This window comes from Coregonus lavaretus (genome assembly GCF_964263955.1).
Source record: "Coregonus lavaretus genome assembly, chromosome: 3".
Lineage (NCBI taxonomy): Eukaryota > Metazoa > Chordata > Actinopteri > Salmoniformes > Salmonidae > Coregonus > Coregonus lavaretus.
Window position 1 is genome coordinate 26,582,953 of NC_139990.1, and position 27,191 is coordinate 26,610,143.

Here is a 27,191-nt window from a genome sequence, read left to right on the forward strand (position 1 = left end):
ACAATAAGTTGGGTGAATTTTGGCCCATTCCTCATGACAGAGCTGATGTAACTGAGTCAGGTTTGTAGGCCTCCTTGCTCGCACACGCTTTTTCAGTTCTGCCCACAAATGTTCTGGGCCAAAAAAGGAGTAGTACACAGCGTTGTATGAGATCTTCAGTTTCTTGGCAATTTCTCGCATGGAATAGCCTTCATTTCTCAGAACAAGAATAAACTGACGAGTTTCAGAAGAAAGTGATTTGTTTCTGGCCATTCTGGCCCACAATTGCTGATGCTCCAGATACTCAACTAGTCTCAAGAAGGCCAGTTTTATTGCTTCTTTAATCAGCACAACAGTTTTGAGCTGTGCTAACATAATTGCAAACGGGTTTTCTAATGATCAATTAGCCTTTTAAAATGATAAACTTGGATTAGCAAATACAACGTGCCATTGGAACACAGGACTGATGGTTGCTGATAATGGGCCTCTGCGCCTATGTAGATATTCCATTAAAGATCAGCCGTTTCCAGCTACAATAGCCATATAAACTGGGTGGTTCGAGCCCTGAATGCTGATTGGCTGACAGCCATGGTATATCAGACCGTTTTTTTTTTTTACTGCTCTAATTATGTTGGTAACCAGTTTATAATAGCACACCTCTGGCATTATTGCTTAAATATATGTGTGTATTCTGAACAAAAATATAAACGCAACATGTAAAGTGTTGTTTTCATGTGCTGAAAAAAAAAATCCCAGAAATGTTCCATACGCACAAAAAGGTTTTGTGCACAAATTTGTTTGCATCCCTTCTAGTGAGCATTTCTCCTTTGCCAAGATAATCCATCAACCTTACAGGTGTGGCATATCAAGGAGCTGATTAAACAGCATGATCATTACACCAGTGCACCTTGTGCTGGGGACAATAAAAGGCCACTCTAAAATGTGCAGTTTTGTCACACAACACAATGCCACAGATGTCTCAAGTTTTGAGGGAGCACGCAATTGGCATGCTGACTGCAGGAATGTCCACCAGAGCTGTTGCCAGATAATTTAGTGTTCATTTCTCTACCATAAGCCGCCTCCAATGTTGTTTTAGAGAATTTGCCAGTATGTCCAACCGGCCTCACAACCACAGACCACATGTAATCACGCCAGCCCAGGACCTCCACATCAAGCTACTTTACCTGCAGGATCGTCTGAGGGAGAGGTGCTAAGGACTATTTCTGTCCATAATAAAGCCCTTTTGTGGGGAAAAACTCATTCTGATTGGCTGGGCTGGCTCTCCAGTGGGTGGTCCTGGCTCCCAAGTGGGTAGGCATATGCCCTCCCAGGCCCACATTTTTAAAAACATTTTTAGTCATTTTAGCAGACGCTCTTATCCAGAGCGACTTACAGTTAGTGAGTGCATACATTTTCATACTGGCCCCCCGTGGGAAACGAACCCACAACCCTGGCGTTGCAAGCGCCATGCTCTACCAACTGAGCTACAGGGGACCACCTCTGCCCAGTCATGTGAAATCAATAGATAAGGGCCTAATTTAGTTATTTCAATTGACTGATTTCCTTATATGAACTGTAACTCAGTAAAATCTTTGAAATTGTTGCATGTTGTGTTTATATTTTTGTTCAGTGTGTATATACAGCGCATTCGAAAAGTATTCAGACCTCTTGACTTTTTCCACATTTTGTTACGTTACAGCCTTATTCTAAAATTGATTAAATAGTTTTTTCCTCATCAATCTACACACAATACCTCATAATGTCAAAGCAAAAACGTTTTTCTTGAAATTTTTGCTAATGTATAAAAACAAAAACCGGAAATATCCCATTTACTTAAGTATTCAGACCCTTTACTCAGTACTTTGTTGACGCACCTTTGGCAGCGATTACAGCCTAAATTCTTCTTGGGTATAACGCTACAAGTTTGGCACACCTGTATTTGGGGAGTTTCTCCCATTCTTCTCTGAAGATCCTCTCAAGCTCTGTCAGGTTGGATGGGGAGCGTCGCTGCACAGCTATTTTCAGGTCTCTCCAGTGATGTTCGATCAGGTTCAAGTCCAGGCTCTGGCTGGGTCACTCAAGGACATTCAGAGACTTGTCCCAAAGCCACTCCTGTGTTGTCTTGGCTGTGTGCGTTGGCCATTATGCGATCCTTGTTTTGCAGGCTTTACCCACACACATCAAACAACTATTTGACTTGATCTATTTGTCACTCAGTTAGTGCCTCTCTATTAAATAATGGAATTCCATGAGGATGAGTTTTTAAACTGAGTCAGTAACTGCATAATCTGCTTGTTATAGTTTCAGGTAAGTCCCTTCTATTGAAAAAGTTGGGGAAAAGTGTCCAGAGAGGAATATCAAAACTAGTTGGAAAAATGCTGTCAGAGAGACAAGTGGTGAAGAAACAAAGTAGCTGCTTATAAACTACTCTCCACTTTTGAGTAAATAGTGTTTAGATCCACGCTATCTCTTGGTATAGTGAACATGCTAAATATAACCACTTGGTTAGTGATGGGTGAAGTTACTAGTCATGTCTCATACTATTTATTTAACTTTCACTGAATCCAGAGCAAGCAATGCAAGCACTTCTGAGAATCAGAAGATATATAGAAAAACAAACATGCAATGTCCTTCAGTAAGTTTATCTATCCTGGGCTGTTTAATAATTTCCTTATGGCGCAAAGGAGAACCCTGCTCATCATGAGGGATTAATGAGGGTCTGTAGCAAAGTCAACAAGCTTTTATGTATGTAATTAATGCATGCATTTTCATTAATATTAAATGGAAACAACCGCCATACAAGTATAATTTTCTCAGAGGTTAATAGCGCTGACACAAGTTGATGAAACCAGTGGAACCAGTATTTGTAGTGGATGGACAAAGTGAACTAACTGTAAGTCGCTCTGGATAAGAGCGTCTGCTAAATGACTAAAATGTCAAATGTAAAATGTAAATGTGAATGAATACTAATGTAACTAGTAACCTCTTGGGTGGAAGGTTGAGGGTTAATTTGTTACATCTTATTGCCACTAGGGGGAGGTATGCCATCTGTTTTGAGAGGAGCTCATCACTGAAGTCCCATTTTGATTGGTGATTTAAAATGGATCTCATTTCAATGAAATTAAGTGATGAAATGAAGAACCATTGGCTTTAGTCTCCATGAGAGAAACAGTAGTGGAGAGATTTAAACAGAGCAAATGGGAGTGTGTTGGTTTGTGTGATATGATTAAGTGAAAATAATAGTTATCGGGTGAGTTTCCCAAAAACAAAGATAATCTTTAGCATTAAGATCACTGTTCATCCATGTAGTGCATACCAATGGTATGATCTTAGTGGTAAAGATGATATTTTTGGTGAAACTCAACCCTGGATGGCAAATACATTGAGGAACCCCACTCCACGAATAATTGATTGAGTAAGCGAAGAGCCACAAATAGCCTTTACAGACAAATGGAGGTCTCAGTTCACCTCCATTTCTTAAACAGAATGATGTGTAGTGCTATCTTATGTCACAGTAATGTGTATCAGTCTGACATACTGGTCTCTAAACTCTCTGTCACCGTACCTCTCCCTCAGACAGATTTCCCTCCATTACGAAGCTAAACTAGAGCCACTGCACTTTATATGACATTTTCTTATCTTTTATGAATTGAATGTTTTTCAACATCACAATAGGGTCATTGAAGGTAAAGTCTCTGTCCTTACAAGTGAGGCTACATTCAAGATCTCTGTCCCAACCTAAGCCTCTTAACAGCCTGTACCCACTCCTACTGTAGGCCTACAGTGCATTCGGAAAGTATTCTGACCCCTTGACTTTTTCCACATTTTGATACGTTACAGCCTTAATCTAAATTGATTACATAATTTTTTGCCCCCTGATCAATCTACACACAATACCCCATAATGACGAAGCAAAAACAGTTTTTTTAAACATTTTTGCAAATTTATAAAAAATAAGAAACAGCAATATCACATTTACATACAGTACAATTCAAAAGTTTGGACACACCTACCCATTCAAAGTTTTATTTTTATTTTTACTATTTTCTACATTGTAGAATAATAGTGAAGACATCAAAACTATGAAATAACACATATGGAATAATGTAGTAACCAAAAAAGTGTTAAACAAATCAAAATATATTTTATATTTGAGATTCTTCAAATAGCCACCCTTTGCCTTGATGACAACTTTACACACTCTTGGCATTCTCTCAACCAGCTTCACCTGGAATGCCTTTCCAACCGTCTTGAAGGAGTTCCCACATATGCTGAGCACTTGTTGGCTGCTTTTCCTTCACTCTGCGGTCCAACTCATCCCAAACCATCTCAATTGGGTTAAGGTCGGGAGATTGTGGAGAACAGGTCATCTGATGCAGCACTCCATCACTCTCCTTCTTGGTAAAATAGCCCTTACACAGCCTGGAGGTGTGTTGGGTCATTGTCCTGTTGAAAAACAAAGGATAATCCCACTAAACCCAAACCAGATCGGATGGTGTATCACTGCAGAATGTTGTGGTAGCCATGCTGGTTAAGTGTGCCTTGAATTCTAAATAAATCACAGACAGTGTCACCAGCAAAGCACCCCCACACCATAACACCTCCTCCTCCATGCTTTACGGTTGGAACTACACATGCAGAGATCATCCGTTCACCCACACAGCATCTCACAAAGACACAGCGGTTGAAACCAAAAGTCTCCAATTTGGACTCCAGACCAAAGGACAAATTTCCACCAGTCTAATGTCCATTATTCGTGTTTCTTGGCCCAAGCAGGTCTCTTCTTATTATTGGTGTCCTTTAGTAGTGGTTTCTTTGCAGCAATTCGACCATGAAGGCCTGATTCACACAGTCCCCTCTGAACAGTTGATGTTGAGATGTGTCTGTGACTTGAACTCTGTGAAGCATTTATTTGGGCTGCAATTTCTGAGGCTGGTAACTCTAATGAACTTATCCTCTGCAGCAGAGGTAACTCTGGGTCTTCCATTCCTGTGGCGGTCTCATGAGAGCCAATTTCATCATAGCGCTTGATGGTTTTTGCGACTGCACTTGAAGAAACTTTCAAAGTTCTTGAAATGTTTGCATTGACTCTCCTTCATGTCTTAAAGTAATGATGGACTGTCATTTCCCTTTGCTTATTTGAGCTGTTCTTGCCATAATATGGACTTGGTCTTTTACCAAATAGGGCTACCTTGTCACAACACAACTGATTGACTCAAACGCATTATGAAGGAAAGAAATTCCACAAATTAACTTTAAGAAGGCATACCTGTTAATTGAACTGCATTCCAGGTGACTACCTCATGAAGCTGGTTGAGAGAATGCCAAGAGTGTGCAAAGCTGTCATCAAGGCAAAGGGTGGCTATTTGAAGAATCTCAAATATAAAACATATTTTGATTTGTTTAACACTTTTTTGGTTATTTCATAGTTTTGATGTCTTCACTATTATTCTACAATGTAAAAAATAGTAAAAATAAAGAAAAACCCTTGAATCAGTAGGTGTCCAAAATTTTGAATAAAAAAAAATAAACGGAAATATCCCATTTACTTAAGTATTCAGACCCTTTACTCAGTACTTTGTTGAAGCACCTTTCGCAGCGATTACAGCCTCAAGTCTTCTTGGGTATGACACTACAAGCTTGGCACACCTGTATTTGGGGAGTTTCTCCCATTCTTCTTTGCAGATCCTCTCAAGCTCTGTCAGGTTGGATGGGGAGCGTCGCTGCACAGCTATTTTCAGGTCTCTCCAGAGATTTTCGATCTGGTTCAGGTCCGGGCTCTGGCTGGGCCACTCAAGGACATTCAGAGACTTGTCCCGAAGCCACTCCTGCGTTGTCTTGGCTGTGTACTTAGGGTCGTTGTCCTGTTGGAAGGTGAACCTTCTCCCCAGTCTGAGGTTCTGAGCGCTCTGGAGCAGGTTTTCATCAAGGATCTCTCTGTTCTTTGCTCCGTTCATCTTTCCCTCGATCCTGACTAGCCTCCCAGTCCCTGCCACTGGAAAACATCCCCACAGCATTATGCTTCCACCACCATGCTTCACCGTAGGGATGGTGCCAGGTTTCCTCCAGGCGTGACGCTTGGCATTCAGACCAAAGACTTCAATCTTGGTTTCATCAGACCAGAGAATCTTGTTTCTCATGGTCTGAGTCCTTTAGGTGCCTTTTGGCAAACTCCAAGCGGGCTGTTATGTGCCTTTTACTGAGGAGTAGCTTCCGTCTGGCCACTCTACCATAAAGGCCTGATTGCTGGAGTGCTGCAGAGATGGTTGTCCTTCTGAAAGGTTCTCCCATCTCCACAGAGGAACTCTGGAGCTCTGTCAGAGTGACCATCAGGTGCTTGGTCACCTCCCTGACTAAGGCCCTTCTCCCCCGATTGCTCAGTTTGGCCGGGCTGCCAGCTCTAGGAAGAGTCTTGGTGGTTCCAAACTTCTTCAATTTAAGAATGATGGAGGCCACTGTGTTCTTGGGGACCTTCAATGCTGCAGACATTTTTTGGTACACTTCCCCAGATATGTGCCTCGACACAATCCTGTCTCGGAGCTCTACGGACAATTCCTTCGACCTCATGGCTTGGTTTTTGCTCTGACAACCACTGTCAACTGTGGGACCTTATATAGACAGGAGTGTGCTTTTCCAAATCATGTCCAATCAATTGAATTTAGCACAGGTGGACTCCAATCAAGTTGTAGAAACATCTCAAGGATGATCAATGGAAACAGGATGCACCTGAGCTCAATTTCGAGTCTCAAAGCAAAGGTTCTGAATACTTATGTAAATAAGATATTTCTGTTTTTTATTTTTAATACATTTGCAAAATGTCAAAAAATCTGTTTTGTTATTATGGGGTATTGTGTGTAGATTGATGAGGATTTTTATTTATTTAATACATTTTAGAATAAGGCTGAAACGTAACAAAATGTGGAAAAAGTCAAGAGGTCTGAATACTTTCCGAATGCACTGTATGTGTAAATCATCGAGAATGCACATTTCTCAATATCATCACATCCGGAGAGTCACTCGTCACACAACCCAAGTGTCCGGATACGATCTTATTAGTCCTAGAGACCCTTTTTACTGTAGTGTCTGGCCCACTTAGTGAATGCTCCCATAGACTACTCCACCTAAAAAAACATGTATTGATAGTTGCCTTTCTGTAACTTGTGTAGGACAATCAACTACCTGTCAAATACAATCCAGAAAAGTACAGATGTCAGCTCTCTTTTATGTTAAGGATTCAAGAAGGGTCTCGTGAAATAAGGGATTCTTAGTTGTCCACAGAGAAATTAGACGTCAGCCTTCTTGTGTAGTCAAGTGGGTGGTGTTAGCTAGTGACATGATGACTGCTGTATGTCCCACACTGCCTGAGTCAGATTGGTTAGTGCATATTATGGGATGGCCATTTGACCTCATTATAAGAATGTTGTCATGGGCAACAGTGGGGGGAAGGGGGAGGGGGAGGGGGGGCAGAAGAGAGGAATTATGGGACAGAAACCTAACCTCTCAGTTTTTCTTCTCTCAGAGGACACAAGGTTTGCCTATACAAAGATACGTCAAAAAAAGATTGGGAAATAGAAATGGCATATCTCTCTTGAATCAACTTCTGCATCCAAAGGACAATACCTGTTTACATTGGTGATATATACAATGTAAACATTTTTAAAAAACATACATGGAGACATTTACACAGTTAACAATAGCATATACATTGCACCTATGGGAAATACTCATTGTTTACAGTATGTATGTGAACTGCCTAAAGGCTCATGGGTTGGTTTGTATGTCGAAAGTACAGTCCAAGCGTCACAGTCCCTCTATCTCTGACATAACCGGTTACCATGCATACTGTGATGGCGAGGCGTCCAACGGTGATATTATTGGATGTTCTTTGTTTTGTTAAGACGATGGTGGGGGGAGGGGGGGTATAGATAAATGTTGATGTGTGTGTTAGGCCTCTTGAGTGGAACTGGGAGCAGAGAGAAAGCAACCTTTCTCTGGATGTAAGGACAGTCAGATCTCCATGGCATTCTTATAATAGGGTCCATTACACCATTTACCCATTCAGCCCCTATGGCCATTGGCCATCTCCCTTAGGTGACTCTCAGACAGTCAGGTTTTAAAAGCTCCCAAATAGCACAAACAATCGGAGGAAATCACACAGATTGTGACATGCCCATTGTACACCTATGCCAACGCTTGAAAATGGGGCCCGATGTAGCCTATAACCGTGGTGTGTGCACACATTCAACCATACTGTGGTTTTATAAAGGCTGCCTGAGAAAGAGAAAAAAAATAAGAGAGAAGAACCCTTGTGCATGATGAAGTTCGTTGCAGACGTCACGGGCGGCACGCAGTGTATTTTGAGCTCTGGGGCTCCTGTGTGCCCCCAGTTTCAGATCTTTTTTGTTTTTTTTAAGACGCACTGTACTCTGTAAGGAGTGCGAAGGAGACAGTAGTGAGACAGAGCTGGGGAGGGCGAATTAGCACTTAGATTATTATGGAGTGGCAGTGGTGTGGGAAAGGGAGGGATGGTGGGCAGCAGCTCTGCATATTATGGGATGCCGTGCGTTGTTAGGTGGGGGTGGGAACTAAGGGGGGAGGAGAGAGGGGGGTGGGGTGAGATGGGGGAGGAGGGATGGTGTGAAAGGGAAGAGGGAAAGGGGGATTTGGGAGGGAGTGGGTGGGTGTTTGGTTGAATATTATGGTCTGGCCTAGGCCTGTTTTTGAGTGCTGTGCTGTGGCCCTCCCTCCTCCCTGCCTGAGAATGTGTCTGTGTTACCAAGGGAGCCCTGCGTATGCATCGAGATCAAGGCTCTACGGCATGTTTCATATTATGGGATGTTTATCCTCAGGTGTGTATTGAATAAAAAAGGAGACAGACCTGAGAAACAGAGAGGGACTCAGAAGAGAGACAGTTGTCTTTCTGGGAAACTCAGTCTGGGCTTATGGGAAGAAATCTGCCAAAGTATGTCCTCTGCTCATACCGTATCACTATTCTTCACATAGACGAGCAAGGGTCGGAGATCTTTGCTCTATGAAACCAGAATGTATATATTCATACATTCGCCCCATTGATAACAACAAAGGATCATTTTCAACAAGCCAATGAAATGCAGTGTTCAATAGCAGAGTGAAACCTTGACATTGAATTCCAGAAGTAATATTGACCAAAAAGAGACATCATCATTGCACTGGTTTTCAGAGTTCTTGTACCACAGGTGAAATTGAACTTGGCATCAACGGTATTCTATTCCTTGACTATCTGTCTCTGCTATTGTCCTATCTCAATAGATTCATTCAGATGAATTACATTCATCCTATTTTTGAAGACACATACTGCTCAGGATGCTGGTAATGAATGATCATAATGGCTATGCAAATAGGTAGGCTATACCTATTTTTGTCCATGACAGAAATAGGGCATATTGTTCTGTTTTCACAATGCAGCATGTGCATTGTCTGGTTATCAAGCCAATACCTCCTATGTACACGGCATCACGTGTGTCTACCTGTCCGACTGTCCGTCAAGCAGTTGCTTTCTTATCTGTCTGTATGTGTGCTTTCTGCTTATATCAGTGGGTGTGTATGATCATATCTATATGCACTCCTTTGCCTAGTGACAGTATAACATTAAAGGATCTCTGGAATGGAGAGGGTGTGGGGGTGTGGAGGGAGGGGGACTGGTGTGGGTGAGGGGGGGTGAAAGGAGTATTATGGTCTGTATTTTGGCTTACGTGGTAATCTGACCCCGCCTGTAACCCCCACCCCCTCGCGAGTGCTTATCTCCATAGCGACAACTGGGACAGGAAGGAATATTATGGTCTGTACTTTCTTTTTACTCAGAAATTATATTATGGGATGTTTAGTGGTGCGTCCGCCTGTGTGGGGGAGGGGCAGGCTGCGTGCGGGTATCCTTGACAACCACCCCATATCCTTCTGATTGGTGATTATGGGATGTTACCCCCCCCCCCCCTCCCTGCACACACAAACACTGTGTCCACAGTGAAGGAGAGGAAGGGGGAGGGGAGGAAAGAGAGAGAGCGAGTAAGATAGAAGAGATAGAGAATTTAGGATTGTGCATGTGCTTCATTCTTCATTTCCGCTGTTCTTTGTGCCGGCACTCTGCCTCACCGTGAGAGAGAGCAAGAAACCAGGAAGAGGCTAGTGTGTGAGCGGGACAAAGGGAGTGAGTGAGTGAGTGAGTGAGTGAGTGAGTGAGTGAGTGAGAGAGAGCGAGCGAGCGAGCGAGAGAGAGAGAGAGAGAGAGAGAGAGAGAGAGAGAGAGAGAGAGAGAGAGAGAGAGAGAGAGAGAGAGGGAGGGAGAAAGAGAGGGGGAGAGAGAGAGAGAGAGAGAGAGAGAGAGAGAGAGAGAGAGAGAGAGAGAGAGAGAGGGAGGGAGAGAGAGAGGGGGGGAGAGAGAGAGGGGGGAGAGAGAGAGAGAGAGAGAGAGAGAGAGAGAGAGAGAGAGAGAGAGAGAGAGAGAGAGAGAGAGAGAGAGAGAGAGAGAGAGAGTATACATATATATATGAAGGTGTGGAACTATAGGGTAAAAGAGAGATATAGAGAAAGGACTGCGGTGAATCAATCAATCAATCACATGCTTTGTAAACAACAGGTGTACACTAACAGTGAAATGCTTACTTACGGGCTCTTCCCAACAATACAGAGAAAAATTTTGAAATAATAGAAAAATAATAACACAAGGAATAAATACACAATAAGTAACGATAACTTGGCTATATACACGGGGTCCCAGTACCGAGTAGATGTGCAGGGGTAAAAGGTAATTGAGGTAAATATGTACATATAGGTAGGGATAAAGTGACTAGGCAACAGGATAGATAATAAACAGTAACAGCAGCGTATGTGATGAGTCAAAAGAGTTAGTGCAAAAAGGGTCAATGCAGATAGTCCGGGTAACTATTGGTTAACTATTTAACTAACTATTTAGCAGTCTTATGGCTTGGGGGTGAAGCTGTTCAGGGTACTGTTGGTTCCAGACTTGTTGCATCGGTACCGCTTGCCGTGCAGTAGCAGAGAAAACAGTCTATGACTAGGGTGGCTGGAGTCTTTGACAATTTTTAGGGCCTTCCTCTGACACTGCCTGATATAGGTCCTGAATGGCAGGGAGCTCGGCCCCAGTGATGTAATAGTCCATACACACTACCCTCTGTAGTGCCTTGTGGTCGGATGCCAAGCAGTTGCCATACCAAGCGGTGATGCAGCCAGTCAAGATGCTCTCAATGGTGCAGCTGTATAACTTTTTGAGGAACTAAGGGCCCATGCCGAATCTTTTCAGCCTCCTAAGGGGGAAGAGGTGTTGTTGTGCCTTCTTCACACTGTGTTGGTGTGTGTGGACCATGATAATTCCTTAGTGATGTGGACACCGAGGAACTTGAAGCTCTCGACCTGCTCCGCTACAGCCCTGTCGATGTGGATAAGGGCGTTCTCGGCCCTCAGTTTTCTGTAGTCCACGATCAGCTCCTTTGTCTTGCTGACGTTGAGGGAGAGGTTGTTGTCCTGGCACCACACTGCCAGGTCTCTGACCTCCTCCCTGTAGGCTGTTTCACCGTCATCGGTGATCAGGAATACCACCGTCGTGTCATCGGCAACCTAAACGATGGTGTTGGAATTGTGCGCGGCCACGCAGTCGTGAGTGAACAGGGAGTACAGGAGGGGACTAAGCACGCACCCCTGAGGGGCCCCCGTGCTGAGGGTCAGTGTGGCGGATGTGTTGTGTCCTACCATCACCAGCTGGGGGCAGCCCGTCAGGAAGTCCAGGATTCAGTTACAGAGGGAGGTGTTTAATCCCAGGGTCCTTAGTTTAGTGATGAGCTAAGGGCGAGAGAGAAGGTTGAAGGATAGTCAGAAAGACTGTGGAAGGGTCCATTGGAAATGGATTGTGTGAAAAACTAAATGTAGGCCTAGAGTTTATACACTTCTAACACAAGGTATTGATATACTTGAATGGATGTCCTCTTACAAAACCCAGAATCTGATCTGGAAAAGTACATGGTTGAAGGTTAAGGCCTATCCACAAATCATATCCACACAGGTGGGGTCAAATAATTGAAATTCAAGTCCATTCAAGAAAACTCATTCAAATTCAATTAATGACTTGAAGAATAATAGGATATGTCAGAATGGGTAATTTTTCCATTTCAGTTTACTTCCTGAATAGGCTGAAGTTTAATTAGAATGGTTTGAACCCTGACTATATCAGTAATTAATAAAACCGTAACCCCTTTAATTTATGTACATTCCTGGATGGATTTCTGTAAAGGTCTAAACTTCGGCTGTGCTAAATGCCGTGTTTCACACAAACTACATTTGCCACAGTGCAACACAAATGGTGGTAGATGCATTGTGTGTCGTTTTGCCAGTACTGATAAAGGCCCATTGCATCACTTATGAGCTAATTGCGTAAGCCTGCATTTCATATCCATATTGTACATTATCAATGCTTTGGCTTTGAAGATACAGAGGTCTGAATGAGACATGGCTTTGAATAAGGCCTCATTAGTCTGTGTCTATGATGCATGGTGACCTATCAATATACCTAAGGCCATCATTACACCAGGGTTTCCCTGAGTTAATGGCACTTCTGTTTCGTCTTTGTGTCTGCTTTGACTGGAAACAACGTGTTTTATTTGACTCATGGTGGTTTGGTTTGTGTGTAGATTAAATCATGGTTGGGTTGAGCAACTCATTGGAATCAAATTATTTTCAAATGGGTCTCCCAAAGATCACAGTACAATGTTTACCTGAGTGTGCCCTGTGGTGACCCTCCACAAGGAATGTATGGTTTATAAGTGTTCATATGGCTCCTATATATCATATGTGTCTGCATGCTTTGTGTCAGTAGATGCTGAAATATGCTCCTAGCCTGTACAGTACAGCCTCTCTATATTCATGTAGATTGTGACACTGAAGTTAAATGCAGTCATGTGGAGCAGTTTCCATGTGGAGTCTTTTTTCATCCCTCTCTCTTTTTGGAGTTATGCTTATTGTGGGATGTCAGTGACTATGCTCATTATTATTATGGGATGTTGGGTGGGAGGGGGTGAGTGTTTCCATAGTAACGTTGGTTGCTGGGGGGCACGGAGGAATGGGGAAGAGACTGAATGTGAGGGAGGAGGGGGGTGGATTATTATGGTCTGTATGTTGCAAGGTAACTATGCAGAGTGGGGGAGGGGTGAGTGTGTGTGTGGGGGGGTTATTATGGGATGTCTGCCCCCTGATCTCTTTGTGTGTGTGTGCGCGGGTGTTTAGTGCGAGAGAGGGAGACGGCGACGTCGTGTGCATCGCCAGGCAACATAAGACAAAAACTGCATTTTAATTATTGGAACTAACTAGCTATTGTAACCCAAAAAGAAAAACTGTTGAAAGAAAGACAAATATCCCGTTTCGTTGTTTCTGTTTTCAAACAGTGGAACCATTCAACTGGTGAGTAACGTTACTGTAGTTTGTTGCATTGTTTGTAATTGTATTTGTGACATTAGACCATTCAATTATTGAAATTCGTCATTTATTGATAGTTATGTTTTGGGATGAATGGATGACTCGTGTTTCTGAACCTAACCGGTGATTGAGCTAAGAGTTAGCGGGCTAGCTAACCAAGTGTGGGACGAAAAACTAGTAGCAAGCTAGCAGCACGACGATGGCATGTCAAATGGCTAACTAGCTAGCTATATGTATCGAGACTACGCATAGATTGAAAGGTTGATAATCTTGAGTAGCCTAGTATTGGCTAAAACAATTGACATCAGAAGTTATTTTACCTACTTTAGAGGCATTTCATATATTTATATTGTTAAATGCACGAAATCAGTTCTGAATATTCACTTCGGTTTTCTTTTTGTTTATTTTATTTCCACCACCTTGCGGACCTGTCCTCCCTGACTCCACGCTCGACCTGGACGGACTCATGACTGGGACAGGACTCCGGATGCAAAACGGATTAAAAAACTTTTTTTAGTTGGCTAACTAAATTTAAAGTTAGCATTATGTCTGGAAGCGAGGACGATAGGGATGATTTTGGAGCCCCAGAGGACCGGTCTCTAATGCAAGGTAGGACCACTTCAACAAATTACCTGTTCATTGCAACGAAATGGATTGTTCTATAATGTTCTATACTTTATGTAAATAATGCGAGTTAGTCGTAAAACTGAGCCAAATATACCATGTATGGCTTTGCACTAAGTAAATAACTTTAAGGTAACGTGAATTTGAATATATGGATAACTAGCTAACTGGTAGCGTTATAGCTAGCTAACGTACTGTACAGTAGGTAGGTAGTTGATGCTGGTTGTGGTTAGTTAGCTAAGCTAGCATAATCACAATGTCTTAGCTAGTTGGTCAACTAGTTATGGAAAAGTGTTTGGCTAGCTAGCTAAATAGTTGCTGGAACAGTGGACACCAGCCTCTAAGCTAGTTGTTAGCTGGTTAACTACATTGTTAGTTGAGTGACTGCTGTAGCTAGCTAACAGTAACGTTAGCTGACTGGCTGGCCGAAGCTAATACGTTATCCTAGCTTGCGTGTGCTAACAATGCTAGTTAACGTTTTGTTTCAGTTTTATTGCTAGCCGTTTAAATGTAAGTTTGCAAAACGGCCAGATGTTTTTCCATACCGAAGCAACTTACAGAACTTCAACGTTTAGCTACAAAAATCATGCCGACCCACCGGCATATTCTTGCGGCCTAGCAAATGTTACCGGTATTTTTACGTGCCGATGACAAGATGGAGCCAGCCAGTTAGCTTGAAAGATGGCAGATGACGACGGTGACTTTCTCCTCCTATCATCGGGTGCATGGTAGCGCCGCTTTGCGTGGTAGAAATAAATGCAGTCATTCACCTTATCTATACATTTCTGGAAAATGTAACGGAATTGTACTTAGCTGGCGAAGTACAATAAAACCGTAAGGCTAGCTGGCTAATTTGTTTACACAACAGGTTCGGATATGACGGCAATGCGTATTCCATTAGAATCCTTGAGGGGGGAAGATAAGGCGATGGAACTTTCAGATTTTAGACATAGCAGGCGTCACCAGGCCACCTTTAGATAGTAGCTAGCTGATATAGTTATGCAACCCCTCGCATTAATTTACAGAAAATAATAAGCATTTTTTTGTTGCATTCAAACATCTCACAAATCATTGACCATATATGTATGACCTTACTCAAATCCAAATACTGGAATCAACCATAACCCAGATAATGATGACATGGCATTTAATTAGTCATCCAGCCCCCCTCATTTTGACATACAGACGGCTTATCGCATGTCAGACCATGGCTACTTGGTGCTGATTTCAATGCCAAAAGCCATTCGCTTACATCTACCATGAGCAATTACATAATAGGCTTTGGAACCCCATTCCATATGACTTTGCCGCTACCAAGGTTGCAAGGATATTGAATTGACATTCTTCGTTACAGCTATTATTAAGCTGTATCTCTGACCTCATTGCAGATGAGGAAGAGGAGATGTCAGAGAGCGAGGCCCCGAAGGTGAAGAAAAAGAAGAAGGCCAAAAGGAGCCGGGAGAGCAAAAGCAGCAAGAGGCGTAACTCTCGCAGAGAGGTAGGCTACTGTGATATGACCACGTCTCTATCATATCTGTACGTTCTTGGGATGCACCATGTCCTGTTTGTCTACCTCTCGGTGGGGGACACACGCCACCTGTCGGAAGACAATGTGCGTACGTCATAACCCCCCTGTGTCCCCTCCAGGATGTGCCTATGAGCTCCCCCGAGCCCATGGAGACCCCCGAGGTGGACAGGGACGAGGAGCGAGCGGTGCCCCACTCGGACAGCGAGGGCAGCGACTACAACCCGGGGAAGAAGAAGAAGAAGAACAGGGGGAGCATCTCCAAGGAGAAGAAGAGGAGCAGCACCAGCACTGACAGAAACGGTGGAGGAAAGGACAAGAGGAAGGACCCTGAACCTGAGGATGAGGACGATGAGGACGATGATGACGATAGCTCGGTGAGAGTTTAGTTTGAGGATGGAGAGAGTTGTGGAGGTGGGGAGATGCCATTAAAGTTGACCAAATAATATTTCATGGTGTTAATTGAATTAGTAGCTCCATAGAAAGTGATTGAAAAAGCTACCTATAATCTCTAGCTGTAGATAAGTTGACAATACTACCATGCTGAGAGTTGACTACCACTAGGGTGCCTGGTAGCGGTAAGTGCATTTATGCAAGGACATACTGTCACCATGGCAACACAGAACTACCTGCCATTGAAACTTTGTCAAGGCAAACATTTGCCACATGGTATAACTGCATGCGGTTTAAAATAACCGATGGTCCCCAATGGTGGCAGGAAAGTGCTTTGTCCAAAGTCGTGCAATAGTTAACAAAGACCTAGTAGTTATTGAACACAATCCCACCACAATAGGCCAGTCAGTAAGGAAAAGACAGGAAAATAACCACTTTTAAGCGAACTTTCATGTTGAATTGTCTCATCTAGGAGCCTAAGACGTCATCTCAGCTCCTGGATGACTGGGGAATGGAGGACATTGACCACATCTTCAGCGAAGAGGACTACCGCTCCCTCACCAACTATAAGGCCTTCAGCCAATATGTCAGGTAACGAGATTGTCCTTATCAATGCTTGCTGCATGAATTGTATTTTAAGCATCTCTTTCTTACCCCCATTCATTTGCTGTTCAACTTTTTGCTCTCAAACATTTAGTCTCCTTTCTTCCCCTGATCTCGTCTACCGTTTCACTCCTTTATTTTTGTCCTCATTACTCACCATCCACCCCATCTCTCCCTCAGACCCCTCATCGCGGCCAAGAACCCCAAGATCGCCGTGTCCAAGATGATGATGGTACTGGGCGCCAAGTGGCGTGAGTTCAGCACCAACAACCCCCTGAGAGGCTCCGCCGCGGCCAACGCCGCCCTGGCCGCGGCCAACGTGTCTGCCGCCGTGGAGAGCATGGTGGCGGAGGTCGCTCCCGCCCCGGTCGCCGAGCCCCAGCCACCAGTCGCCCCGCCTCTGAAAAAGGCCAAGACCAAAGAGGGCAAAGGTCCTAATGCTCGTAAGAAATCCAAGCCGACCCCCAAGCCTGCAGAGAAGAAGAAGGTGGCTACAAAGAAGGTAGCTCCACTCAAGATCAAGCTAGGAGGCTTCAACAGCAAGAGGAAACGCTCCTCGGTAAGTGCTTTCACTTTCTTTTCCTCTCCTTCCTTTTCCTTTGTCACCTCACTCTATGTACCTCTCCCCCATTTGCAACCATTTCCTCCTCTGATTTTCTCTCCCCCCTTGCACCTGTTTAGGGGAAATTGATACTGTTATATATCAGGATATTATTTTTGGCGATGTATCGTTTTGACAATATCGCAATATTATTTTTGCACTAGTTGGCTGTACCTGCACCAAAACTACTGTATTTTTCCTTCAAAGCTTGTTCTCCATCTTCTTTTTAAATAAGGAGCCACTTTGTTTTCATCACTTATTTTGTATAATTTCATTTACACAACATGCCTACCGCTTTGAAGATGAAAAATATGTTTTAAGACAAAAAAACAGAACTTGAGCTTGTATAACTATTCACCCTCCCAAAGTCAATACTTTGTAGAGCCACCTTTTGCAGCAATTACAGCTGCAAGTCTCTTGGGGTATGTCTCTATAAGCTTGGCACATCTAGCCACTGGGATTTTTGCCCCTTCTTCAAGGCAAAACTGCTCCAGCTCCTTCAAGTTGGATGGGTTCCGCTGGTGTACAGCAATCTTTAAGTCATACCACAGCTTCTCAATTGGATTGAGGTCTGGGCTTTGACTAGGCCATTCCAAGATATTTAAATGTTTCCCTTAAACCACTCAAGTGTTGCTTTAGCAGTATGCTTAGGGTCATTGTCCTGCTGGAAGGTGAACCTCCGTCCCAGTCTCAAATCTCTGGAAGACTGAAACAGGTTTCCCTCAAGAATTTTCCTGTATTTAGCGCCATCCATCATTCCTTAAATTCTGACCAGTTTCCCAGTCCCTGTCGTTGGGAAAAACATCCCCACAGCATGATGCTGTCACCACCATGCTTCACTGTGGGGATGAGAGGTGTTGGGTTTGCGCCAGACATAGCGTTTTCCTTGATGGCCAAAAAGCTCAATTCTAGTCTCATCTGACCAGAGTACCTTCTTTCATATGTTTGGGGTGTCTCCCACATGGCTTTTGGCAAACACCAAATGTGTTTGCTTATTTTTTTTCTGGCCACTCTTCCGTAAAGCCCAGCTCTGGAGTGTACGGCTTAAAGTGGTCCTATGGACAGATACTCTAATCTCCGCTGTGGAGCTTTGCAGCTCCTTCAGGGTTATCTTTGGTCTCTTTGTTGCCTCTGATTAATGCCCTCCTTGCCTGGTCCGTGAGTTTTGGTGGGCGGCCCTCTCTTGGCAGGTTTGTTGTGGTGCCATATTCTTCCATTTTTTAATAATGGATTTAATGGTGCTCCGTGGGATGTTAAAAGTTTCTGATATTTTTTTATAACCCAACCCTGATCGGTACTTCTCCACAACTTTGTCCCTGACCTGTTTGGAGAGCTCCTTGGTCTTCATGGTGCCCCTTGCTTAGTGGTGTTGCAGACTCTGGGGCCTTTCAGAACAGGTGTTTATATACTGAGATCATGTGACACTTAGATTGCACACAGGTGGACTTTATTTAACTAATTATGTGACTTCTGAAGGTAATTGGTTGCACCAAATCTTATTTAGGGTTTATAGCAAAGGGGGTGAATACATATGCACGCACCACTTTTCCGGTATTAATTTTTTAGAATTTTTGGAAACAAGTAACTTTTTTAATTTCACTTCACCAATTTGGACTATAATGTGTATGCCCATTACATGAAATCCAAATAAAAATCCATTTAAATTACAGGTTGTAATGCAACAAAATAGGAAAAAACGCCAAGGGGATGAATACTTTTGCAAGGCACTGTATGTTGTGAGCAATATGTTTGGAACATCGAATTGCAATAAAATCACAGCATCGAATCGCAATGCATATAGAGTGGTAATACATATCGTATCGGGATGGAAGTATTGTGATACTACCGTATCGTGAGGTCCCTGTTAATTCCCAGCCCTACTGTTTAGTCACCTCTTTCTCGCTCACTTTGACTTTGTTGATGATGACAAGATGTATATTTGTTTTTGTCATTTGGCATAGAGGCCTTCAACCTAGACATTTCTCATGAAAATAAAGTTCCTAACCCTTCTCTCGCTCTCTCTCTCTCTGGTTGTTCCTATCAGAGTGAAGAGGATGAGCCTGACGTGGAGAGTGACTTTGACGACGCCAGCATGAACAGCGTGTCCGTGTCAGACGGCTCCAACAGCCGCAGCAGCCGCTCCAAGAAGCCCAAGAGCAAGCCCAAGAAGAAGAAGGGTCTGTACTCTGCAGGTGTGTGTCTCTCTCTTCCATGGCTATGATCAACAGTTCTGGAAAAAATTAAGAGACCACTGCAAAATTATCAGTTTCTCTGGTTTTACTATTTATAGGTATGTGTTTGGGTAAAATTGTACATTTTTGTTTTATTCTATAAACTACTGACAACATTTGTCCCAAATTCCAAATAAAAATATTGTCATTTAGAGCATTTATTTGCAGAAAATGACAATTGGTCAAAATAACAACAAAGATGCAGTGTTGTCAGACCTCGAATAATGCAAAGAAAATAAGTTCATGTTCATTTTTAAACAACATAATACTAATGTTTTAACTTAGGAAGAGTTCAGAAATCAATATTTGGTGGAATAACCTGCTTTTCAATCACAGCTTTCATGTGTCTTGGCATGCTCTCCACCAGTCTTTCACATTGATGTTGGGTGACTTTATGCCACTCCTGGCGCAAAAATTGAAGCAGCTCGGCTTTGTTTGATGGCTTGTGACCATCCATCTTCCTCTTGATCACATTCCAGAAGTTTTCAATGGGGTTCAGGTCTGGAGATTGGGCTGGCCATGACAGGGTCTTGATCTGGTGGTCCTCCATCCACACCTTGATTGACCTGGCTGTGTGGCATGGTGCATTGTCCTGCTGGAAAAACCAATCCTCAGAGTTGGGGAACAATGTCAGAGCCAATGGAAGCACATTTTCTTCCAGGACAACCTTGTATGTGGCTTGATTCATGTGTCCTTCACAAAGACAAATCTGCCCGATTCCAGCCTTGCTAAAGCACGCCCAGATCATCACCGATCCTCCACCAAATTTCACAGTGGGTGCGAGACACTGGCTTGTAGGCCTCTCCAGGTCTCCGTCTAACCATTAGACGACCAGGTGTTGGGGAAGCTGAAAATTGGACTCATCAGAGAAGATGACCTTACTCCTCTACGGTCCAATCCTTATGGTCTTTTGCAAACCTCAGCCTGGCTCTTCTTTGCTTCTCATTGATGAAGGGCTTTTTTCGAGCTTTGCACGACTTCAGTCCTGTCCCTAGGAGCCTGTTTCGAACCGTCCTCGCCGTGCACTTCACCCCAGCTGCCGTTTGCCATTCTTTTTGTAGGTTACTTGATGTCATCCTACGGTTGTTGAGTGACATTCGAATGAGTTGGTGGTCAGTAGAGAGTTGTTTTTTCGCCCTCTGCCGGTCTGTAGCTTTGTTGTCCCCAATATCTGCTGCTTGACCTTGTTCTTATGAACCGCCGTCTTTGACATTTTAAGGATGGAAGCAACCTGACGCTCACTGTATCCCTCTGTCAGTAAAGCCAGAATTGAACCCTTCTTTTCCTCACTCAAAACTTTATTTTTCAACTCTTTTGGCATGGTCAATAGTTATTTTTTGATTAATATTACATTAGAGGTACTATTAGCACTGTTTTTGCCATCCAGCTGGTCCTATTGCAAGAGGATAGTGATGACCACAGCAGTGGTTTTTATACTTTCCCTCGTTAAACAAGATTTGGTTCAGGTGATCACCTAATCAGTACCTAATTCTGTAGAATGAGGTGTGCCTGTGTTGGAAATCAACAGACACTGGAATGGAATGGCTGTCATACATGTAGAGATGCTGATTTAAGAAACATTTGCAGTGGTCTCTTAATTTTTTCCAGAGCTGTATATCTCAACCCCAAGAAGTTGTGTGTATGTATATCATCCATGGCTGTGATGCAGTATGTCTCAAACCCAATAAAAAGTGGTCTTGCGTTGCTAGACTCTACAGCTGTAGTTTGGACGTGTATGCATGTCCAATCTTATGAGTCACTAGAAGATTATACGTTTTCAGTAGGGCAGCATCCAGCGTCTATTTCCTTTAAATAGTTTGTCACACCTTTTGGCGCATTCAGCAGACAATCTTTTCCGTCAGAGCATCGATACATATTGCCCAGAAGTTTGAAATGCTTCCTAGATGCAATTGCATATGACGTACTCCACCTACACAGCAAAAGGGAGAGACAAAAAACGATGTGCATTCCATAATGTTTCATTCTACAGCACTTTTTTAAATGGTTAGTTTCGGCCGAACACTCTGATTGATTAAAATGTGCGTTCCTGCTATGGATTCCTCACAGTATGTAACCGCTAAAGTGTTATAGCCTGCACTGTTGGAGCTAGGAACACAAGCATTTCGCTACACTCACAATAACAGATGCTAAATATGTGTATGTGACCAATAAAATTTGATTTGATTACTGGTATTTCATTATGGTGCTCGTCAAACAACAACAACAACAACAATAATGTTGAAAGGGCATTCTTTTTTTGGTGGAGTTTTGTTCAGGAAGTACCGTATCTAGTTTGATTTGCTCTCACCCACTTCTCTCCTCCTATTCCTTCTCTCCAGTTGAGGAGGATGGTGACGGCTATGAGACTGACCACCAGGACTACTGTGAGGTGTGCCAGCAGGGAGGGGAGATCATTCTGTGCGACACCTGTCCCAGGGCCTACCACATGGTGTGTCTGGACCCTGACATGGAGAACGCCCCAGAGGGCACCTGGAGCTGCCCACACTGCGTGAGTGACACCTTCCTCAGCCAATGAATGGTTCTGTGGAGTAAGTGACAGGGCAATATGCTACTGGTCAGCCAATGATCAATTGGAGTTTGGTCGAGGGTAACGAGGAGCTATTCATATTGACAACCATTAGTCAATGATCATAAACCACTAGCTTGTAGTAATGTGGTATATGCTGGTACTATTTCCTTTCAAATTGCTCCAGTGCATAACCATCTTCGCTCCCCTACCAGTCAAACAGTTAACCCTTTCCCGTTGCTCTACTACCATTCACATTAACCCCTTCCCTCTCCCATCCACAGGAGAAGGAGGGCAAACAGTGGGAGGCGCGGGAGGAGGGCTCAGAAGAAGAGGAGGAGGAGGAGGTGGAGGCCGAGCCAGAGGAGGACGACCACCACATGGAGTTCTGCAGGGTGTGTAAGGATGGTGGCGAGCTGCTCTGCTGCGACTCCTGTCCCTCCTCCTACCACATACACTGTCTCAACCCGCCCCTGCCTGAGATCCCCAACGGAGAGTGGATCTGCCCCCGCTGCACTGTGAGTGAACTATGAGTAAATCAATGGGGTGGGACCCGGAGGGTCATTGACACGGGGCACAGCCAGTTACACAGGGTAAAGTGAATTCTACCTCCCAAATTGTAACCTATCCCCTACCCCCTTGGGTTGTGTATGGGAAAACAAAAATACTAAATGATTAAACACAATGTAACATTACCTAGCTTATCTGTAGATAAGGAGTTTTCACCATGTCATTATGATCAGTTGAGTGGTTTTTAAGACGTTTGTGACCTATTCATTGACACTTTCCTCTCCTCCTCAGTGTCCACCCATGAAGGGCAAGGTGCAGAAGATTCTGACGTGGCGCTGGGGCGACCCCCCTCCGCCCACGCCCATCCCCCGCCCCCCAGACCTCCTGGCTGACCAGCCCGACCCCACCCCTCTTGCTGGGCGCCCTGAGAGGGAGTTCTTCGCCAAGTGGAGCAACATGTCCTACTGGCACTGCTCCTGGGTGTCTGAGCTGCAGGTATGTACACAAAGACTTACGCTTGGCCACTACGTTAGAGGAAATGGCACTCGTAAACACCTACTCTCAGTTGAGTTGTTGCACATCTAATTTTTGCTTCTCAGGCGCACACACACACACAGAAACAGACATTCAAACAGACACTCTTCTTTCTCGCTGAAATGGATTAGAGAAGAGAATGTTGCGCCAACGTTCGAGAACACACACACATCCCTCTCTCACCCACCCTTTCCCTGTCTCCAGTTGGAGCTGCATTGTCAGGTGATGTTCAGGAACTACCAGAGGAAGAACGACATGGACGAGCCTCCTTCAATAGACTTCGGCGAGGGCGATGAGGAAAAGAGCACCAAGAGGAAGGCCAAGGACCCACTCTACGCCAAGATGGAGGAGAAGTACTACCGCTTCGGCATCAAGATTGCCTGGATGATGATCCACCGCATCCTCAACCACAGGTCAGACTAGACTCAAGGACTGGCTCCTAAATGTGATTCAAATGCATTTTAGTCTCATTGAGAGTTAACATTTCCAAAATAGAAGCAGATTTTTAGTTGCAAGGCCAGACACCTAGTCGTACACTTTGTAAAAAGAGTGTCTAATCAGGATTTTGCCTTCAATGGAAAGGAGAACTCCTGCACACTTGATTAACTCTGCATGTTTTGTTTGTCAGGTAAAGGTTTTATTCTCATGGTGCAAATGTGCCATTGGTCAAAGCAATAATTTAAACCAATCAGTCAACTGCTCGTCGAACATCTCATTCCAAAATCATGGGCATTAATATGGAGTTGGTCCCCCCTTTGCTACTATAACAGCCTCCACTCTTCTGGGAAGGCTTTCCACTTGATGTTGGAACATTGCTGCGGGGACTTGCTTCCATTCAGCCACGAGCATTAGTGAGGTCAGGCACTGATGTTGGGCGATTAGGCCTGGCTTGCAGTCGTCGTTCCAATTCATCCTAAAGGTGTTTGATGGGGTTGAGGTCAGGGCTCTGTGCAGGCCAGTCAAGTTCTTCCACACCGATCTCGACAAACCATTTCTGTATGGACCTCGCTTTGTGCACGGTGGCATTGTCTTGCTGAAACAGGAAAGGACCTTCCACAAACTGTTGCCACAAAGTTGGAAGCACAGTATCGTCTAGAATGTCATTGTATGCTGTAGCGTTAAGATTTCCCTTCACTGGAACTAAGGAGCCTGAACCATGAAAAACAGCCCCAGACCAGTATTCCTCCTCCAGAGAACGTTTTTCCACTGCTCCAGAGCCCAACGGCAGCGAGCTTTACACCACTCCAGCCGACGCTTGGCATTGCGCAGGGTGATCATAGGCTTGTGTGCGGCTGCTCTGCCATGGAAACCCATTTCATGAAGCTCCCGATGAACAGTTATTGTGCTGACGTTGCTTCCAGAGGCAGTTTGAAACTCTGTAGTAAGTGTTACGCTTCAGCACTCGGCGGTCCCGTTCTGTGAGCTTGTGGCCTACCACTTCGCGGCTGAGCCGTTGTTACTCCTAGACGTTTCCACTTCACAATAACAGCACTTACAATTGACCGGGGCAGCTCTAGCAGGGCAGAAATTTGACAAACTGACTTGTTGGAAAGGTGGCATCCTAAGACAGTGCCACGTTGAAAGTCACTGACCTTTTCAGTAAGGCCATTCTACTGCCAATGTTTGTCTATGGAGATTGCATGGCTGTCTGCTCAATTTTATACACCTGTCAGCAACGGGTGTGGCGGAAATAGCCGAATCCACTAATTTGAAGGGGTGTCCACATACTTTTGTGTATATATAATATACCTACCGGATTTAATTGGCAAAGTTGCAAACCAAGTTTTGTCTGTTTGTGAGCTGCAGTCAGGACAAGAAGAACAACGTCCACTACCTCATCAAGTGGAAAGACCTGGCCTACGACCAGGCCACCTGGGAGGCCGAGGACATGGACATCCCAGAGTTTGACGTCTTCAGACAGCAGTACTGGAACCACAGGTGACTAATGCATTATTGCCACCTTCTCTACAGTGCGTAGGTGGAATGGAGAAGGAGTTTCTTCTTTCTCCCCTTGTCTGTTTCCGAGGGTAACACTATTCTCTCTCGTCTGTTTCAGGGAGCTGATGATGGGCGACGAGGGTAAACCAGGGAAGAAGATCAAGGTGAAAGGCAAGACGAAGAGGCTGGACCGGCCTCCTGAGAACCCTGTCGTGGACGTAAGTGGAGTTGTAACTTTTATCGGAGATATGGTTTCTCGTGATTTATCAGGTATTCTTGATCATCATAAATTGTTCAGTATCTTACTGTTAAAATGGCCTTTTAGCCTCTCCTTTTCTGCGGCTTTGTTGTTCCAATCACATGATAAATCCCTAATGGGGCGTATTTACTGCTTAGTAGTGTGTCTTGACTTCAACAGTAACTCACTGTTCTTCTCCACCCCCACCCCCCCTCTTAAGCCCACCATCAAGTTTGAGCGTCAGCCTGACTACCTGGACAGTACAGGGGGCAACCTGCACCCCTACCAGCTGGAGGGTCTCAACTGGCTGCGTTTCTCCTGGGCACAGGGCACAGACACTATCCTGGCTGACGAGATGGGACTGGGCAAGACTGTGCAGACTGCCGTGTTCCTCTACTCACTCTACAAAGAGGTATGTGTGTGTAGGAGAATGAGAGTGAAAGTGGGTCTTTCTATTTACTAGGGTACCAGTGAGGATTTCCTACGCTGGACAACTTGTTACAGCTGTTGATAAGTCATTGATAATAATCTACAAATTTCTTTTTACGTCATTACTTTAAGATATGAGGGAGAAACGTTGCTATATTCAATGAAATGCAGAAGTTGATTTAAAACCTTTATCGTGGTTGCTGTCTTTACGGATTTGTCCAAAATCATGATATAAAACATCACTTTTTTGTCCTTGCATTTATGGCAGTGTAAGTTGTCATATACATTTACATTTTAGTCATTTAGCAGACGCTCTTATCCAGAGTGACTTACAGTTTGTGAGTGCATACATTATTATTTTTATTTTTCATACCGTGGGAATCGAACCCACAACCGTGGCGTTGCAAACGCCATGCTGTACCAACTGAGCTACATCCCTGCCGGCCATTCCCTCCCCTACCCTGGACGACGCTGGGCCAATTGTGCGCCGCCCCTTGGGACATATCTCATACACTACATGGCAAAAAGTATGTGGACACCCCTTCAAATTAGTGGATTTGGCTATTTCAGCCACACCCGTTGCTGACAGGTGTATAAAATTGAGCAGACAGCCATGCAATCTCCATAGACAAACATCAGCAGTAGAATGGCCTGTACTGAAGAGCTCCGTGACTTTCAACATGGCACCGTCATAGGATGCTACCTTTCCAATATGTCAGTTTGTCAAATTTCTGCCCTGCTAGAGCTTCCCCGGTCAGCTCTAAGTGCTGTTATTGTAAAGGAACGTCAGCACAAGAATTGTTCGTCGGGAGATTCATGAATTGGGTTTCCATGGCCGAGTGCCGGCTGGGGTGGTGTAAAGCTCACCGCCATTGGGCTCTGTAGCAGTGGAAACGCGTTCTCTGGAGTGATGAATCACACTTCACCATCTGGCAGTCAGATGGACAAATCTGGGTTTGGCGGATGCCAGGAGAACGCTACCTGCCCCAATGCATAGTGCCAACTGTAACAATTGGTGGAGGAGGACTAATGGTCTGGGGCTGTTTTTCATGGTTTGGGCTATGCCCCTTAGTTCCAGTGAAGGGAAATCTTATCGCTACAGCATACAATGACATTCTATATACAATTCTGTGATTCCAACTTTGTGGCAACAGTTTGGGGAAGGCCCTTTCGTGTTTGAGCATGACAATGCCCCCGTGCACAAAGCGAGGTCCATGCAAAAATGGTTTGTCGAGATCGGTGTGGAATAACTTGACTGGCCTGCACAGAGCCCTGACCTCAACCCCATCAAACACCTTTGGGATGATAAAATAAAATTGTATTTGTCACAAGCGCCGAATACAACAGTTGTAGACCTTAGTGTGAAATGCTTACTTACATACCCTTAACCAACAATGCAGTTCAAGGAATAGAGTTAAGAAAATATTTACTAAATAAACTAAAGTAAAAAGTAACATAATAAAATAATGAGGCTATATACAGGGTGTACTGGTACTGAGTCAATGTGCGGTGGTATAGGTTAGTCGAGGTAATTTGTACATGTAAGTAGGGGTAACGTGACTATGCAAATGGATAATAACAGCGAGTAGCAGCAGTAATTT

The 27,191-nt window shown here is 44.1% G+C and overlaps 1 protein-coding gene across 4 annotated transcripts in view; it reads left to right on the forward strand.

Moving 5' to 3' along the window:
- Positions 1–13,224: 13,224 nt before the first annotated feature.
- Positions 13,225–27,191, forward strand: part of LOC311110383 (chromodomain-helicase-DNA-binding protein 4-like) — a 29,468-nt gene continuing 15,501 nt past the window's right edge. For all 4 annotated transcript variants that reach the window (XM_084153003.1, XM_084153004.1, XM_084153005.1 and 1 more), the window contains exons 1-14: positions 13,225–13,422; positions 13,917–14,046; positions 15,450–15,559; positions 15,709–15,963; positions 16,452–16,570; positions 16,763–17,141; positions 19,228–19,375; positions 21,754–21,923; positions 22,226–22,459; positions 22,743–22,946; positions 23,190–23,398; positions 24,792–24,923; positions 25,042–25,141; positions 25,382–25,573. In XM_084153003.1, the coding sequence (XP_084009129.1) occupies positions 13,983–14,046; positions 15,450–15,559; positions 15,709–15,963; positions 16,452–16,570; positions 16,763–17,141; positions 19,228–19,375; positions 21,754–21,923; positions 22,226–22,459; positions 22,743–22,946; positions 23,190–23,398; positions 24,792–24,923; positions 25,042–25,141; positions 25,382–25,573 (2,316 nt within the window). In that variant the 5' untranslated portion in view covers positions 13,225–13,422; positions 13,917–13,982. The remainder of the gene's footprint in view (positions 13,423–13,916; positions 14,047–15,449; positions 15,560–15,708; positions 15,964–16,451; positions 16,571–16,762; positions 17,142–19,227; positions 19,376–21,753; positions 21,924–22,225; positions 22,460–22,742; positions 22,947–23,189; positions 23,399–24,791; positions 24,924–25,041; positions 25,142–25,381; positions 25,574–27,191) is intronic.